Source organism: Mesocricetus auratus, unplaced genomic scaffold (assembly GCF_017639785.1).
Source record: "Mesocricetus auratus isolate SY011 unplaced genomic scaffold, BCM_Maur_2.0 Super-Scaffold_15014, whole genome shotgun sequence".
NCBI classification, from domain to species: domain Eukaryota; kingdom Metazoa; phylum Chordata; class Mammalia; order Rodentia; family Cricetidae; genus Mesocricetus; species Mesocricetus auratus.
This window is the reverse complement of record NW_024429186.1, coordinates 8,831,928-8,846,217: the sequence shown is the minus strand read 5'-3', so window position 1 is coordinate 8,846,217 and position 14,290 is coordinate 8,831,928. Positions and strand designations below refer to the sequence as shown.

Genomic DNA, 14,290 nt, shown 5'->3' with positions numbered 1-14,290 from the left:
TGAGGTAGAACCTTCTGTGTAGCCTCAGCTCACCTGGAACTCACTCTGTAGACCATGCTGGCTTTAAACTCCCGGAGATCCACCTGCCTCTGCTTCCCAAGGGTTGAGAATAAAGGCCAGCCTGGCTGTTCTTCTAATATACTGTTGTATAGTTGTCTTAGTTTTCTCTCCATTGCTGTGATAAAACACCATGGCCAAAACAAGTTGGGGAAGAAAGGATTGATTTGGTTTACATGTCCACGTCACAGTCCATCATGAGAAGTCAGAGCAGGAACTGAAGCAGAAGCCGTGGGAGGATGCTGCTTATTGGCTTGCTCCCCATGGCTTGCTCGAGAACCCAGGACCACCTGCCCCAGGGATGGTACCACCGCAGTAGGCTGAGCCGTCCCCACATCAACCATTAATAATAATAAAAAAAATACCCCTACAGGTTTGCCTGCAGGCCAATCTAATGGAAGCATTTTTCTCAGTTGAGGTTCCTTCTTAGATGACCCAAGCTATGTCAAGTTGACAAAACAATAACCAACTAATATCATTTTTATAAAGGCCCTAGACTCTTGCCTTGTAGATCTATGTCTCCAGTTTATTTGAGTTTTGAGTATAATGTGACCTAACTTCTTCCTTTCTTTCTGTCTCTATTTCCTGGGCCCTGTGTCCCAGCCAACATAGCGTCCTGTGTTGAAAGGCTAACATAACCTATGTCCTGCTGCCCAGTGCTGCTATGACTCCAGGGTTCATCCCTCTGCCCCCAGTGGCCACACACAGTTCAGCTGTTTAATGAAGCTTCACAAAAAGTCCTCTTCTGGGGCAGCAGCTCCTCCCACCATGGTTCTTCCCCGGGATGCCCTGGTTCCCACACCTCCCCTTTGCACTCCAGGCTTGTAGATTCTGCTGACCCAGGCCCAGGAAGCAGCTGTTAGGAAGTAGAATGATGTGACTTTGAATACACAGGTGGGTTCTCACTCATCTCCTAGAACAGCAATGGATTCCATGATGACCTCCAAGCTAGGGAGCAGATAAAGGGCCTCTCCTACTTCCTTTCAGTCCTACTTGGAGGTCCTGGCTAGCTCAGACACACAGGAAAGAGGGACACTGTACCTGGGCTTGCTCACTGAAAGGAGTATTTACAGAAACAGCTCATCAGAGTAGCCAGTTACAGATGGCGTTTTTTTTCTGTATTACAACAGTAGTCTAAAATTAATCTTGGGGGGGGGACTATCATCTTCACTAGCATCAGAGCATAACAAATAAAATAGCATTCAACACATTTTAATGAAAATTTTAAGGAGAATTTGAGGAGTAGCTCGTTTTCCTGTATTAGGATACTTAATATTGAAAACACATTCCCCAAACCTGTATGGGGTAAATAAAGGTTGATGAATGGTCCAGCCATGAAGGAAAACAGGTGAAGGATTCTTAACTACAGCAATGGTACATTGGGGGGCGAGGCGTACAAACAGTAGGGCCTAGAATTAATTCCCCATCAGACAGCCTGGCCTCAGAGTCTCTGTCCTTCTGTCTCTGCTTCCTGAATGCTGAGATTGCAGGTGTGTGCTATCTCACTTGGTGGAAATGGTCATTAAGATGGTCCATGGAAGCCGGGAAGTGGTATCACATGCCTTTGATCCCAGCACTTGGGAGACAGACAGGCAGATCTCTGTGAGTTCAAGACCAGCCTGGTCTACAGAGCAAGTTCTAGAACAGCTAGGCCACACAGAGAAACCCTGTCTTGAAAAACAAAACAAACAAATGAAATAGAGGGTAAAGAGATGACTTGGTGGTTAAGAGCACTTGTTGCTCTTACAGAAGACCTGGACTCAACTCCTAGTTCCCTCTCAGTGACCCACAACTACCTGCAACTCCAGTTCCAGAGAACCTACTGCCCTCTTCTGGCCTCTGAGGGTACTGTACACAGTTGTGAACAGACATGCATGCAAGAATAACACCTATACAACATAAGATAAAACTAAGTCTTTAAAAAAAAACCCACAAAGTAGCCACACCTTTGATCCCAGCACTCAGGAGGCAGAGGCAGGAGGCTGCCTAAGTTCAAGGACAGCCTAGTCTACATGGAGAGTTCCAGGGCAGCCAGATGTCCATGGTGAAACCACACCTGACCAGAGATTCCTTTTAACTAAAACTTGCCATGTAAAGGGAGGTGTGGATTTGGGGTTTGTTGTTTGTTTTGTGTATATATTGTATATATGTGTTGTGTGTATGTGTGAGTGTGTGTGAGCGTGTGTGTGTGTGTGTGTGTGTGTGTGTGTGTATGTGTGTGTGCTTTACTAATTTGGTTGTCTCCCTTGACTTTTTTTTTTCTTTCCAATGAGAGTCCACATGATGCCTCTTGGCACAGCGAGGCAGCTGAGTCTCTCATCCTATCACCTCAAACATTTTAACTCGAGTTAAAATCTGTACCTAATTTGAGGCACACGAGTTCATCGGTGTGCATTAGTGGCTGTTCAGGACTCACAAAAGCCTGCAGTATTCTTCACTGTCCCACCGTGGTCTCCAGGCCCCCAGCTCACTCCTTCTTACCATCAAGACGACCTGGAGCACAGGCATCTACGCCTGTGTTGGAGGGAGTGTACGCGTCTCAGTTTCTAGAAGCCCTTGCTGTTTGTTACGCCTGTGTTGGAGGGAGTGTACGCGTCTCAGTTTCTAGAAGCCCTTGCTGTTTGTTTCTTATGTCCACTTGTGCGTCTTGGGCAGCCCCTGGTGATGGCTGTCTCCCTGGCACACTGATGCTCTCCTTGCTGTCCTTCACCAGTTCATTTATCAACCTATTGTGCTTCCACACTAGGCTTGCAGTAGATGGACTTTGGTTTGTTTGTTTGTTTATTGAGACAAAGTCTCATTTTGTGGCCCAGCTTAGCCTGGAACTCTTTGTGTAGGCCAGGCCGACCTTGCATGTGAAGCAATCCTCCTGCCTCAGTCTTCTGTGATGCATTCATTCACAAGCACAGTGGAGGCGTCTGCTGCAGCTGTCTTTTTTTTTTTTTTTTTTTTTTTTTTTGGTTTTTCGAGACAGGGTTTTTCTGTGGCTTTGGAGGCTGTCCTGGAACTCACTCTGTAGACCAAGCTGGCCTCGAACTCACAGAGATCCGCCTGCCTCTGCCTCCCGAGTGCTGGGATTAAAGGCGTGCGCCACCAACGCCCGGCTGCAGCTGTCTTGATGATAGGCAAGTGTGAGCTGGGAGCCTGGGCCCCTGTGGGCAGTGAAGAACAGCGCTGCAGGCTTTGTGAGTGAGCCCTGAATGGTCACTGATAGGATTGTGAGTGTGAGCCTCAACACTTGGAAGATGTGCTTTTGAAACAGTGATCTTTTTATTGTTGTTGTCGTCATTTATGTATTTATGTATTTATGAATTAATACAAAATTCCAGACCCATGTGTCTTAATCCTTGTCTTCTTCCTCTTCGTCCTGGTTAATCTGCAGCTCATAGCTCTCTTTACTGCTGGTGACCACATGCAGACAGTCTTAGATTATTCTTCAGTTTCATCTTTGCTGTTTTGTTTTGTTTCATTTTTTGAGACAGGGTTTCTCTGTGTAACAGAGTCCTGGCTGTCCTGGAATTCGCTTTGTAGACCAGGCTGGCCTTGACCTCAGAGAGATCTCCCTGCCTCTCCGTCCCAAGTGCTGGGATTAAAGGCGTGGGCCACTACCAACCGGCTTCAAATATTTTTTTTTTTTTTTGGTTTTTCGAGACAGGGTTTCTCTGTAGCTTTGGAGACTGTCCTGGAACTCACTGTGTAGACCTGGCTGGCCTTGAACTCACAGAGATCCGCCTGCCTCTGCCTCCCGAGTGCTGGGATTAGAGGCGTGCACCACCAACGCCCAGCCGGCTTCAAATATTTTTGATGAGGTATTTCACACACCTTTTGGAGAAAGGCACCTTGGGAATGACAGTGGCCTTGCTCTTGCTTTTTCTGCTCGATAATCACAACCCCTCTGCCCAGGGTCCCAACTTTCCCATTCACCTTAGTTCTCACCTGGAGGAACTGCTCAAAATTGTCAGCATCCAAAAAACAATGGCGAAGCTGAAGAACAGTCTCCAAGACTGGCTGCGTGTAGTCGCCAGCAGCAGAGAGAGAGCCATGAGCTGCACCACGTCCAGATCCCGTCTTCTACAGCGTGGGTGCAGTCAAGGGTGAACTTCAAAACCTGGTTTTGTTTGTTTGTCTGTCTGTCTGTCTGTCTAGCCGCCTCACAGGCACCGTGGCAGCACAGCAGCGAAAGACTGATGGTTTTTAACCCCACTCTCCCTTGTTTCTGAGGCTCAGAGCTGGTGTCTTTCTTCTGTTCCTTCCCTACAGACACTGTATGAGTGTGTCTGTATGGTTCGCACCTCAGCGTCATTGAGGACTTAGCTTGCAGTAACTGGGAATTGCCTCACATTCATAATAAATTGATAAAAGAAATTGCTGGTGCACATGAGAGGTGTTTGAGGTAACTAGCCAGGGTGAAGCGTGGTCCTCATCATCTCCACCCGCTGTCTGATTAGCACAGCAGAAAGGGGGATTTAAAAAATACACTGACCAAGAAGACCTAAGTTAACATGCATTTTTAAAATATGGAAATATTTGACAGGTTGTAAGTGCAATATTTTAACTTTGCAGCCCTATTTCGTTGTTGTTGGTTTTTAAAAATACAACAATAATAGCCAAATGGCATGTCTTATTTTAAAAAGTCTTTTAGATTCATTTGTTATTTTATGTGTGTGCATGTTTGCCTGCATGTATGTATACATATCATGTACATGCCTTGTGTCCTTTAGATCCTCTAGAACTGGATACAGATGGTTGTGAGCTGCCACGTGTGTGCTGGGAATCAAACCTTGGTCTTATGCAAGGGCAGCAAATGCTCTCACCACTGAGCCAAATGTCTGGCCCCTATTTTAGTTAATTAATTTATACTTTAAGACATGCTCTCGATGCCCAGAATTCTTTATGTAGACCAAGCTAACCAATAGAGCTCACAGAGATCCACCCGCCTCTGCCAGGATTACAGGTGTGCACTGCCATGGCTGCCTTCTTGCTCGTCTTAAAGGATTGTGCAGAAAAGAAGTCTTGAGGGACCGTACTGACTACTGGGTAGAAGCCAGGCAGTGAGTAGGACTTGGATAAGGGTACCAAGTAACTCGTGGGGTAAACTGTACGCTCTATAGGACTTCTTTGTGTAGTCCTGGCTGTCCTAAAACTCACTCTGTAGACCAGACAGGCCTCAAAACTCACAGAGATCCGCCTGCCTCTGCCTCCCAAGTGCTGGGATTAAAGGTGTGCACCACCACTGCCCTGCTTCACCTAGTTCTCCCATAGTGCTAAGAAAATGAACATGCCACAGACGGAATCTATATAGACAAGCTCTGACAAGTGCAAGTTTACTTAAGGCATTCTGGCAAGTTGGAATGTGAACAAAGGTGTAGATTTGATGCGGATCAGAGGCTAGTAAGAAGATGGATCGTTCGGAAAGGAAACTCTCTTCATGGGAAGGAAGCATTGGGTGCTCGGATGGTCAGCCGGCTTTGTATGTGGTGATGTGACACGGTGGCTCTCATGGTCTCACAGGTGTCCTTTGGCTGGCCGTATGTCCCAGCTTCCATGCTTTTTGTCTCTGCATGGGTTGAAATGGTTATGGAATTGACGTAGCAGTGTCCGCACGCCTGTTCTCTGATGTTAGTCCTCAAGGATTCAGATAAGCAAAAGTCGTCATCGGAAGGTGCCTGCTGCCACATGGCATCCACAGGAGGCTGAGCAGTGTGCCCTGGGCCCTGTGGGCGAGGCGGTTCTGTGACTGACAGCTCTCACTCTTGCCTTTCAGATGTCCCTCCTGCGGATCAAGAGAAGCTTTTCATCCAGAAGCTTCGTCAGTGTTGTGTCCTCTTTGACTTTGTTTCTGACCCGCTGAGTGACCTGAAGTGGAAGGAGGTGAAGCGGGCCGCGCTGAGTGAGATGGTAGAGTACATCACCCACAACCGCAACGTGATCACAGAGCCCGTGTACCCAGAGGTCGTCCACATGGTACGTCCATAGCCACCCAGGAGTGGGCCCTCCCCTCCCCCAAAGATCTGGACGTGCCCCTCTTGGGGAGGGGAGCTGTTTGCATTCACTTAACCGTCACCACCCCCTGTGGGATACAAGTGTTAGAACCTGGTTTGTGTTTACTATGACGGTGTCTCTAAATTCTGTGGCTTGACTTTTTTCTTAAGCATATGTAGCATTAGTTTTGTTGTCATTGTTTCCTCGTGTAGTTTAGAAGCAAACATCTTGCCCGTGCATATGCAGGGAGATTCCAGCACTCAGCAGAAAGCAGATGCCCTCGGCAGGGTGCAAAGCTCCTGTCTTTCCTCAGTTCCAGCTCTCACGTGCTGTGGAAGCCAACCTCAAGTCCGAATCTTAAGGAACAGTATTGAGTATCATCTACAGCTTTCGGGGTTTTACTCTTGTGTTACATCTTATAGTCAGTCCTCCTGGAACACTATTTATGGCCCACATCAGGGGTATCGCTTCATTTTCTTCTGTGATTATCAGATGTGCTCTCACATCAGATACTTAAAGAGCCATTTCCTTTATTCATTTAAGATGAACATATTGAACTTAACTTTCTTTTAAAATTAAATCTGCTTCTTGGTACCTAGTAAGTCAGTTACAGTATGGAAGATTTCTATTTTTAAGAAGTCTTGGCAGCCAGTGCTGCCTAATTTAAACTCTTGAATCCAAGAAGGAAGACTGCTTTATTTGGGCCAAACATGCCCAGACTGCTTGCCTTGGTGTCTCGTGTGTCTCACTGGAGCAGTGGGCAGAAGCACATGGGATGCCCATCACTCTGGAGACCACTTTCTCGGGTTCGTCATTGCTTCTCCTGTTGCAGGGATTACCCAGCTAGAGCCTCTGCTTTTGTCTTAACTTTGTTCCCTCTCCTGAACATCATGCCCTCCTTGAGGTGAGCAGGTGACTTCCAGAAGAATCTGACACACATTTCCTGAATTTCCTCTGTGGGGAGGTCACAGAGAAAGGACAGATTTCTGCCCTCCTGAAGCTTTCATTTCAGGTGGGCAACAAGGGTAAAATATGCCAACCTATACTGCATTGTTTTAGATGGTGTTGTCGTGAAGAAAAGCAACCGTGCGTTACAAGGCTGAGGGTGTGGTCTCTGCTTTTTTCCCATGTGGCTGAGAGGATCTAGAGAGAGAGTCCTGAACTACTCACTGTCAGATACTTGTGTGTGCTGTCCTTTGCCTCCGTGTGTCTGGTGCTTTCTGAGAAGAGTAGGAACAGAGAGAGTTGAATGTTTGTTTTATTTGTTGCTGTTCTTTGTATGGGCTGATGGTCTGTTAGTCCTTTCTTGTCACTCTGACAGACTGCCTGGCAGTGGGAAAGGTCGTGGTGGTTGGCAGTCTGTCCATGTCTGACTTTTGTTCATCAGGAAGCCACGAGAGCTCCAGCCAGCCTGTGTCCCTGGAAGGTCCACTCCCAGTGACTCGTTCTTACCAGTCACACCTCCTGCCTCAGAGGTTCACCCCTCCCAAAGCTTGTCATAAGCTGGGGAACAGGTGTTCAAACACATGAGCCCAGGGGACATTTCAACCCCAGACTACCAGACAGCAATGATGACAAGTTCAGTGAAGGAAGGAAGAGTGTGGTGGGCTAGATGTAGCTCTAGTGTGTGACGCTCTAAGACAGACAGGACATATGGAATTCAGGCAGCCAACCAAGGCCTCCTTCCCAGCGAGTCCTGCTCTGTGTGTAGATTTTGTTTCTAGTGTTTTTAGAGACGTTAGTTTCCACTAACTTTAAAGAATCTACAGTAGCGTGGCTGTACAAACATGGCCTGTTTGACCGGAGTGATGAGTGGCTTAATGGCTGTAAAGATGCTATTTATCTTACAGCTTGCCCCGCTACCTGGGGAATTTGACTTTTTAACGTAGAGCGATTCTCATCACTCATAACAGCACATTTCTCCCCAAAGGGAATCTTGTCTTGCTCCCTCACCACTGTCTGAACTGAGTGGCCTTTGACCTGCTCTCTGTATCTGTAGATTGACTGCCCAGGACATTTCATGAAATGAACTCATGACAAGCATTTCCAGAGAGTGGGATTGAATCTAATCCATGCCATAGCCTATGCTTGTATCTCATTCCCTTTTTTAGATAAATAATTTTGCCATAATATTCCCTTATAAAGATATACTCATAGAGATTTAATTTTTATTTTATGTATATGGGTGTTTCGCCTGCATGTATGTCTGTGTACCATGTATGTATAGTGTCCTCAAAGGCCAGAAGAGGATGTCACAGCCCCTGGGACTAGAATAACAGATGGTTGTTAGCTGGCATGTGGTTGTTGGCTGTCAAACCTCAGTCCTCTGGCGGAGCAGCCAGTGTGCCCTTAACCACTGAGCCACCTCTGCCCATTTGTTCACCAGTTGGTGGCATTAGGGTTATTTCTGGCCTTTTGTTTTGAGACAAGGTCTCACTATGTAGCGCTGGCTGACCTGTGTAGCAGCCTTTCTTGTGGGACTGCCAGCCCTTAAATAACTGGGACTTATTAATTATGAAAATCGTCTATTAGTTTAGGCTTGTCTCATTAGCCCTTATAACGTAATCCTTTTTTGTTTGTTTGTTTGTTTTGTCTTTTCAAGACAGGGTTTCTCTGTGGCTTTGGAGGCTGTCCTGGAACTCACTCTGTAGACCAGGCTGGCCTCGAACTCACAGAGATCCGCCTGCCTCTGCCTCCCGAGTGCTGGGATTAAAGGCGTGCGCCACCACCGCCCGGCTTTAATCCATGTTTTTTAATCTAATTCTAGTGGCTTGGTTAGCTCTTCTCAGCACCACACATCCAATGTGCTGAGTCTGCTGGCGAAATTCTCTGGCCTAGGGTCTTCCTCTTCTTCTCTCTCTCCTCAGAATCCCACCCATCCTCTCCTGCTTGGGTATTGGCCATTCAGCTCTTGATTAAACCAGTCAGAATCGTATTTGACTTCACGGTGTGCAAACACCCTGCAACAGACCTGGAACTCTGCATGTGGACCGGGCTGGCCTGGAACACAGAGCTCTGCCTGTCTCGGGAGTTGTAGACATGCGCCACCACACCAGCTTGGACTTGAGCCTTAGTGTATAAAGTTGCCGTGAAGCAGCACCGGTGCAAACCTGTCTGTCTCTCGTGGGCGTGTACCTAGCATGCTCTGTGGCTCAGAGTCTGGGAAACTGCCAGGCTGATTTCGGAATGACTACACTAATTCACACTCCTGTCTGCAGTCTTGGGTGTGACTTTCTCCTCATCCCCAGCACTCTGTTGCCTGTTTGCTTCACGTGTCCTTGAGAGTGGGACCTGGCAGCTCTCTGAGGTTCTGGTTCGCATTTGTCTGACATCTTTTCAAGTGTGCTAGGTGTTTTCATATGCCAAAGTTCACTATAGACCAGAGCCTTACAGACCAGCTAGTGTGACCCTCCTGCCCCTTTGCACACTAAAGAAGTCTGAGTTCCAAGTCAGGGGTGAGGGTAGGGCAGCAGGGTGCAGAAAGGACTCGTGGTCCCCTGCTTCCTAGGCAGGCATCACAAAACTCCAAATATAACCCACCATATGCATTTCCAGTTATCTAGTTAATCTGTTTTTTAGGCATGGACATCATCTAACAGTCAGATTGCAGGTGGCAAAGCTAAGTTGTAGTATATCTAAGGTGTAAGGGTGATAAAGGGGACTGCTTTGCCTACAGTATGTACAGAGTTACCTCTGGGTTGGAACCTTTCAAAATCTGAAGAAGAAGATCTGTACCCAGTTTGTACATAAGATGTCTTTCTTTCTTTTTTAAAGAGCTCTGGTGGCTTTAGTAAAGGAAGGCTTCTCTGGGTTACCGCTTCTCACCAGTCTGTTCTGGCATGCTTCCGATAATATCAGAGTCACCTGGGTGAGTGACAGTCAGTGTGCACACTCTGTAGCACAGTCCACATGTGTGCCCTGGTCAGTGTTATTGCTGCTGTGGTGATGGACACTGGTTTTAGCCAACATGGCATAGTGTCCTATTTCAGATTTCCTCACAGCCGGGCAGTTGTTGGCGAGGATGACCAGCTTGGCTTTGCCCAGTCTGATCGTCTTGAGAGTCTGTTTGCATGCCAGCACGTACTTCCTACTTTTCATAACAAGCTGGAGCCTGGAGTGATCGACTCCAGGGACTTTTCCATCTTCATTGTGGCCACCATCTTCCTGCCTTAGGTGTGGGACAGCCCCCAACCAAGAGCAGCCGCCAAGATGACCAGGGAGCGAAAAAGGTTTACATAAGATTTCTAAGGCTCGAGCCTTTGTCCAGATCAGGGCTGCATAGGTTCCTGGTTCCCAGGACCTTTCAGAAACTCTGTAAAGTCAGACATTTCCATAGTGACACCGAGACTTTGACTCTTCCACTGTGTTGACGTTGCACTGATGAAGCAGGGGCAGTAGTGGGTACAGCATGTGACGGCAAGCAGCCAGCCAGTGGCCCTACTGTGAGAAACGTAAAACTCCAGGTCTGCCTGAAACAGTGGGCTAGATTAATGTCGGTGAGCTGTGGAAGATGGCTCTGGTGGTTGCATGATACACAGGGGCCTGGAGAAGGTGTGCAGTGCAGCGGTACAGAATTTACCACTGTTGGCATGGAAACTGTTTTCACCTGAAAATTACTGGCAAAAACTTGTGATTCAGACTTCAATATTTACTAGGCATTTTTCTTTCATTAAAAAAAAATGAGACTACACTTTCCAGGAAATAACTGATGGTATTTGTTGTCAGCATACCAGCCTCCAAGGGGCTTTGGGCTTGGTAGCATGGGGATGAGGTAAGTCATTAGGATCTATATAACTCAGCAAACCGATATTTTCCATGTGACATAAACAAAATCACTCACAGGCAAAAGATTCATTCATACTGAGTGTGTGACCCACCTGGGTTTGACTGGAAGCAGGGGCAGGTCATCCCCTGATGATGTCTCTGTCCATAGCATGTCACCTGTAGTAAATCGCTGCTGGTCCAGTTGTGTTGCAATACCAAAGGGATTCATTTCCCTGGCTGTTGAATGTTCCTCCCTCTCGATCCGTAGCTGGGTGAGGCAGGATGGCCCAGCCGTTCTCTGAACAGCCACGCCCGGTGTGTTAGTCAGGGCTCTCTGGAGTAGAACTGGTAGAGTGAATGAGTACATACACAGAAGGGATTCATTAGAACGGCTTACAGGCTGTGAGCCAGCAGTCCAACAATGGCCGCCTACCAGGGAAAGGTCCAAGAGTCTAGTAGTTGTTCAGTTCATGAGGCTGGCTGTCTCAGCTGATCTTCAGTGTGTGCCAGAACCCTGAAGAAGCAGGCTGTAACGCCAGTGAAGGAATGTAATGCCAGGGAACGGGAAAACAAGCAGGCAAGGAGAGCAAGCTTCCATCTTCCGTGTCCTTCATCAAAACGTGTGGCCAGGTTAAAGGTGGGTCTTCCATCTCAGAAGATGCAGATTTAAAGTGGGTCCAACCAAGAACAGCCATGACAACTGCTGAAAATATAATACAGAGCCACTCCTCCAGCAAAATCCTTTAGGTTTGGGGAGGTACTAGTTATTTCTCACAAGCGTTTTATATTTTAGGCATAATTACTATTCTAACTTGTGGCTAATTTCTCACATAGCAGACCCTAGTAGTTAGAATGATAAAATGCTCTTTGGGGTCTCTGGTAATTTTTAGGAGCTTAGCTAGATCCTAATTCTAAAAAGGTTAAGCTCTTATCTTACAAAGTAGCTGTCATCAGAGGCCGTGTCTCCCATAGCCTTTGGAAGCTTAGCAGAGGTCCAGGTTCCTGGATAACCCCTGGGGACGGCCTGCAAAAGCAGACCCCCGGGGACGCCCTGCAGCACTGTGTTCATCTGCCATCCAGGTCACTGGGAGGTATACCTGCCACATGTTTAACAGATTCTGGCTTCCTTTCTGGGCTCAGTGACATAGCTGAAGACACTGGGAAGATCAGGGTTATTGTTGGCAAATATGCACCTGCCTTGGTTCCTTTCTATAGACAAGATTGAGATCATCCAACAAGCCAAGCGCACCTGCTCTTTCTATGAAGGCATCTGGCCGACTCCTGCATAGAAACGGTGACTGGTGGGCCTGGGCCCTACAACACCACTTCTGTTGTTACAGTCAAGTCTGCTGCCCCAAGACAGAAGGAATTGAAGGACCAGTTAGAAGTGCTGCCATTTAAATATCCCTAACCTGAATGTGTTAGCTTATGTTTACATAAATTACATAAAGCAAAACCCTGCTGACTGTAAATTCCTGGGCAGAAAAGTTGAGCTCCTGAATCACTGAAGTCAAGTGATGCTGCTTTCTACAAAGCCTTGGATGTGGGGAAGGAAACCTTGAGGGCAGAAAAGGGTCTGGCTGGCCCACTGTTTGGCTAGATTGGCTGTCTCAGGGGCCTTCACGGAGCAAGGAGCTCTGGGATTACCCGGTCGCTAGCAGAATGCAGTGTGGTGCACTCACTCACTGTGTCGGGAAACACACACCGCATCCCTTATGCACTCCAGCACCCTGCTGCCCTGGGTGCTTCCTCTGAAAATGGTAGTGCGCCAGCCTCAGGGCCCCCAGAGCCTGTCTGGACCTGTCTGAGAGACAGCCACTGCCACTGTCAGGGTGAACTGGCTGTGGCAGAGACAGTGCTCCAGAAGCCTGAGGCACAAGAGGCTAGAGTCTGGCCCCTGCAACCTGATGACGCTGGCTGGTACAAGTAGTGGGGTTAGTTACATGGCTGGGAGGGCCAAGAGAAATGGGCCGAGTGGGTGGTATCAGGGTAGAAACCAGATGTGGTGTGAATTCGATTTGAGATGTTTAGGGAGAAGAGCTACTCCACAGAATCCTGACTTAAGAAGGATGCAACTCCAGTTAGGTTTGGCTGCTCAATTCACTGCTGCGTGTACTCAGAAGAATTTGTCAGACGTGGGATAGCTCAGACTTGGTCCCCAGGCTCACAGGGACAGCTTTCTCTCTGTGCCCCATGTCCCGTGCCCCATGTGCAGCTTTATTCTCTTAAATATCCTTAGATGGCGGTGGCTTTTACAATCTCCGAGGAAAGACTGGCCCGATGCCCACGTCCCCTGCTTGCCTTTGATCCATAGCCATAACCAAGGAGTGGGTACAATGATCATGACCCACCAAACAACATGGTGAAGTTGGGGAGGGACTTGCTGCTTCCCACCCACTAACTGTGTTGCTTTAGGCCAATAGCTTAATTCTCTTTAGTGCAAATTACTGCAGAGAAAAAAAAAAAAAAAAACCTATCAGTCACTAAAGTGCAGGCAGGACCTGAGTTCAGTTCCCACAACCCGTGTTTTTTAAAAAAGCTGGACATGGCAGAGGACACTTGTAGCAGCAGTGCTGGAGGCGAAGACAAGCAAGGACTCCCTAGTGCTTGGTGACCAGCGAGCCTAGCTGATGCAGTGAGTTCCAGGCCAGGGACAGACTCTGTCTTTAAACAACAGCCAAAGAAGTGTACAGCGTCTGAGGAGTGACACCCAAGGTTGGCCTCTGGCGTCCACATACAGAAAGCTCTCACAGTCCTGTGCCGCGTGGAGACAGGGGAAGTGTTGGGAAGATGGCTAGCCACTGTGATCAAGTCGTTATCTCCCTCTGTGGCCTCAGAAGTGGACTGGAAAGTAACCATCCTCCCAGGCTTTGCAGAGCCAATCTTCCCAGCTTGGGCTACTCTGGGTCTTGTTTCTAGTTTTTAAGTTTTTAAATTTATTCATAAACATTTTTGTAGACACACTCCTCACAGCACGCCTGTGAGACTACCTAGAATAGATACTGAGCTCACTCGCTGTCCCTCATTGTGAAGTAGTGTGCTTTGCCTGCATGTGTGTCCAAACACTGCATGTGCGTCTTGTGCCTGAGGACGTGGTGTGCTGTCTCCATGTGGTACTGGGAGTTGAACCCTGATCCTTCCCAAGAATGAATGCTCTTAACCACTGAGCCAACTCCCATACCTGGAATTGGAGTTAATTTTTGTGACTTTATGGTATAGTGTGAGTATTGTTTTGGTTTTTTGATTTTTTTTTTTTTTGGTTTTGTTTTTGCAGTACTAGGGATTGGACCTAAAGCCTCACACATGCTGGGCAAGCATTCCCAGGCTGTAATATACCATAGCCCAACCTTCCTGTTGCCTGTTTGCAGTTAGAACATTAAGCTGCAGTGCTATTTCATGGAGAGTGGGCAAGATTAGGTTAAGTGGTGACTGGGATATTAAAAACACATGGTGTGAAGTGTCATCTTATGTCTGTGAAATAAATTCA

General features: G+C 47.5%; 1 protein-coding gene and 1 pseudogene across 11 annotated transcripts in view; one reads left to right on the top strand and one right to left on the bottom strand.

The window, feature by feature from the left end:
- The window catches only part of Ppp2r5c (protein phosphatase 2 regulatory subunit B'gamma), a 127,732-nt gene that overhangs the window by 75,196 nt on the left and 38,246 nt on the right, over positions 1 to 14,290 (top strand). For all 11 annotated transcript variants that reach the window (XM_040742476.1, XM_040742478.1, XM_040742485.1 and 8 more), the window contains one exon: positions 5,822 to 6,021. In XM_040742476.1, the coding sequence (XP_040598410.1) occupies positions 5,822 to 6,021 (200 nt within the window). The remainder of the gene's footprint in view (positions 1 to 5,821; positions 6,022 to 14,290) is intronic.
- LOC121139242 lies at positions 9,755 to 10,199 on the bottom strand (annotated as a pseudogene).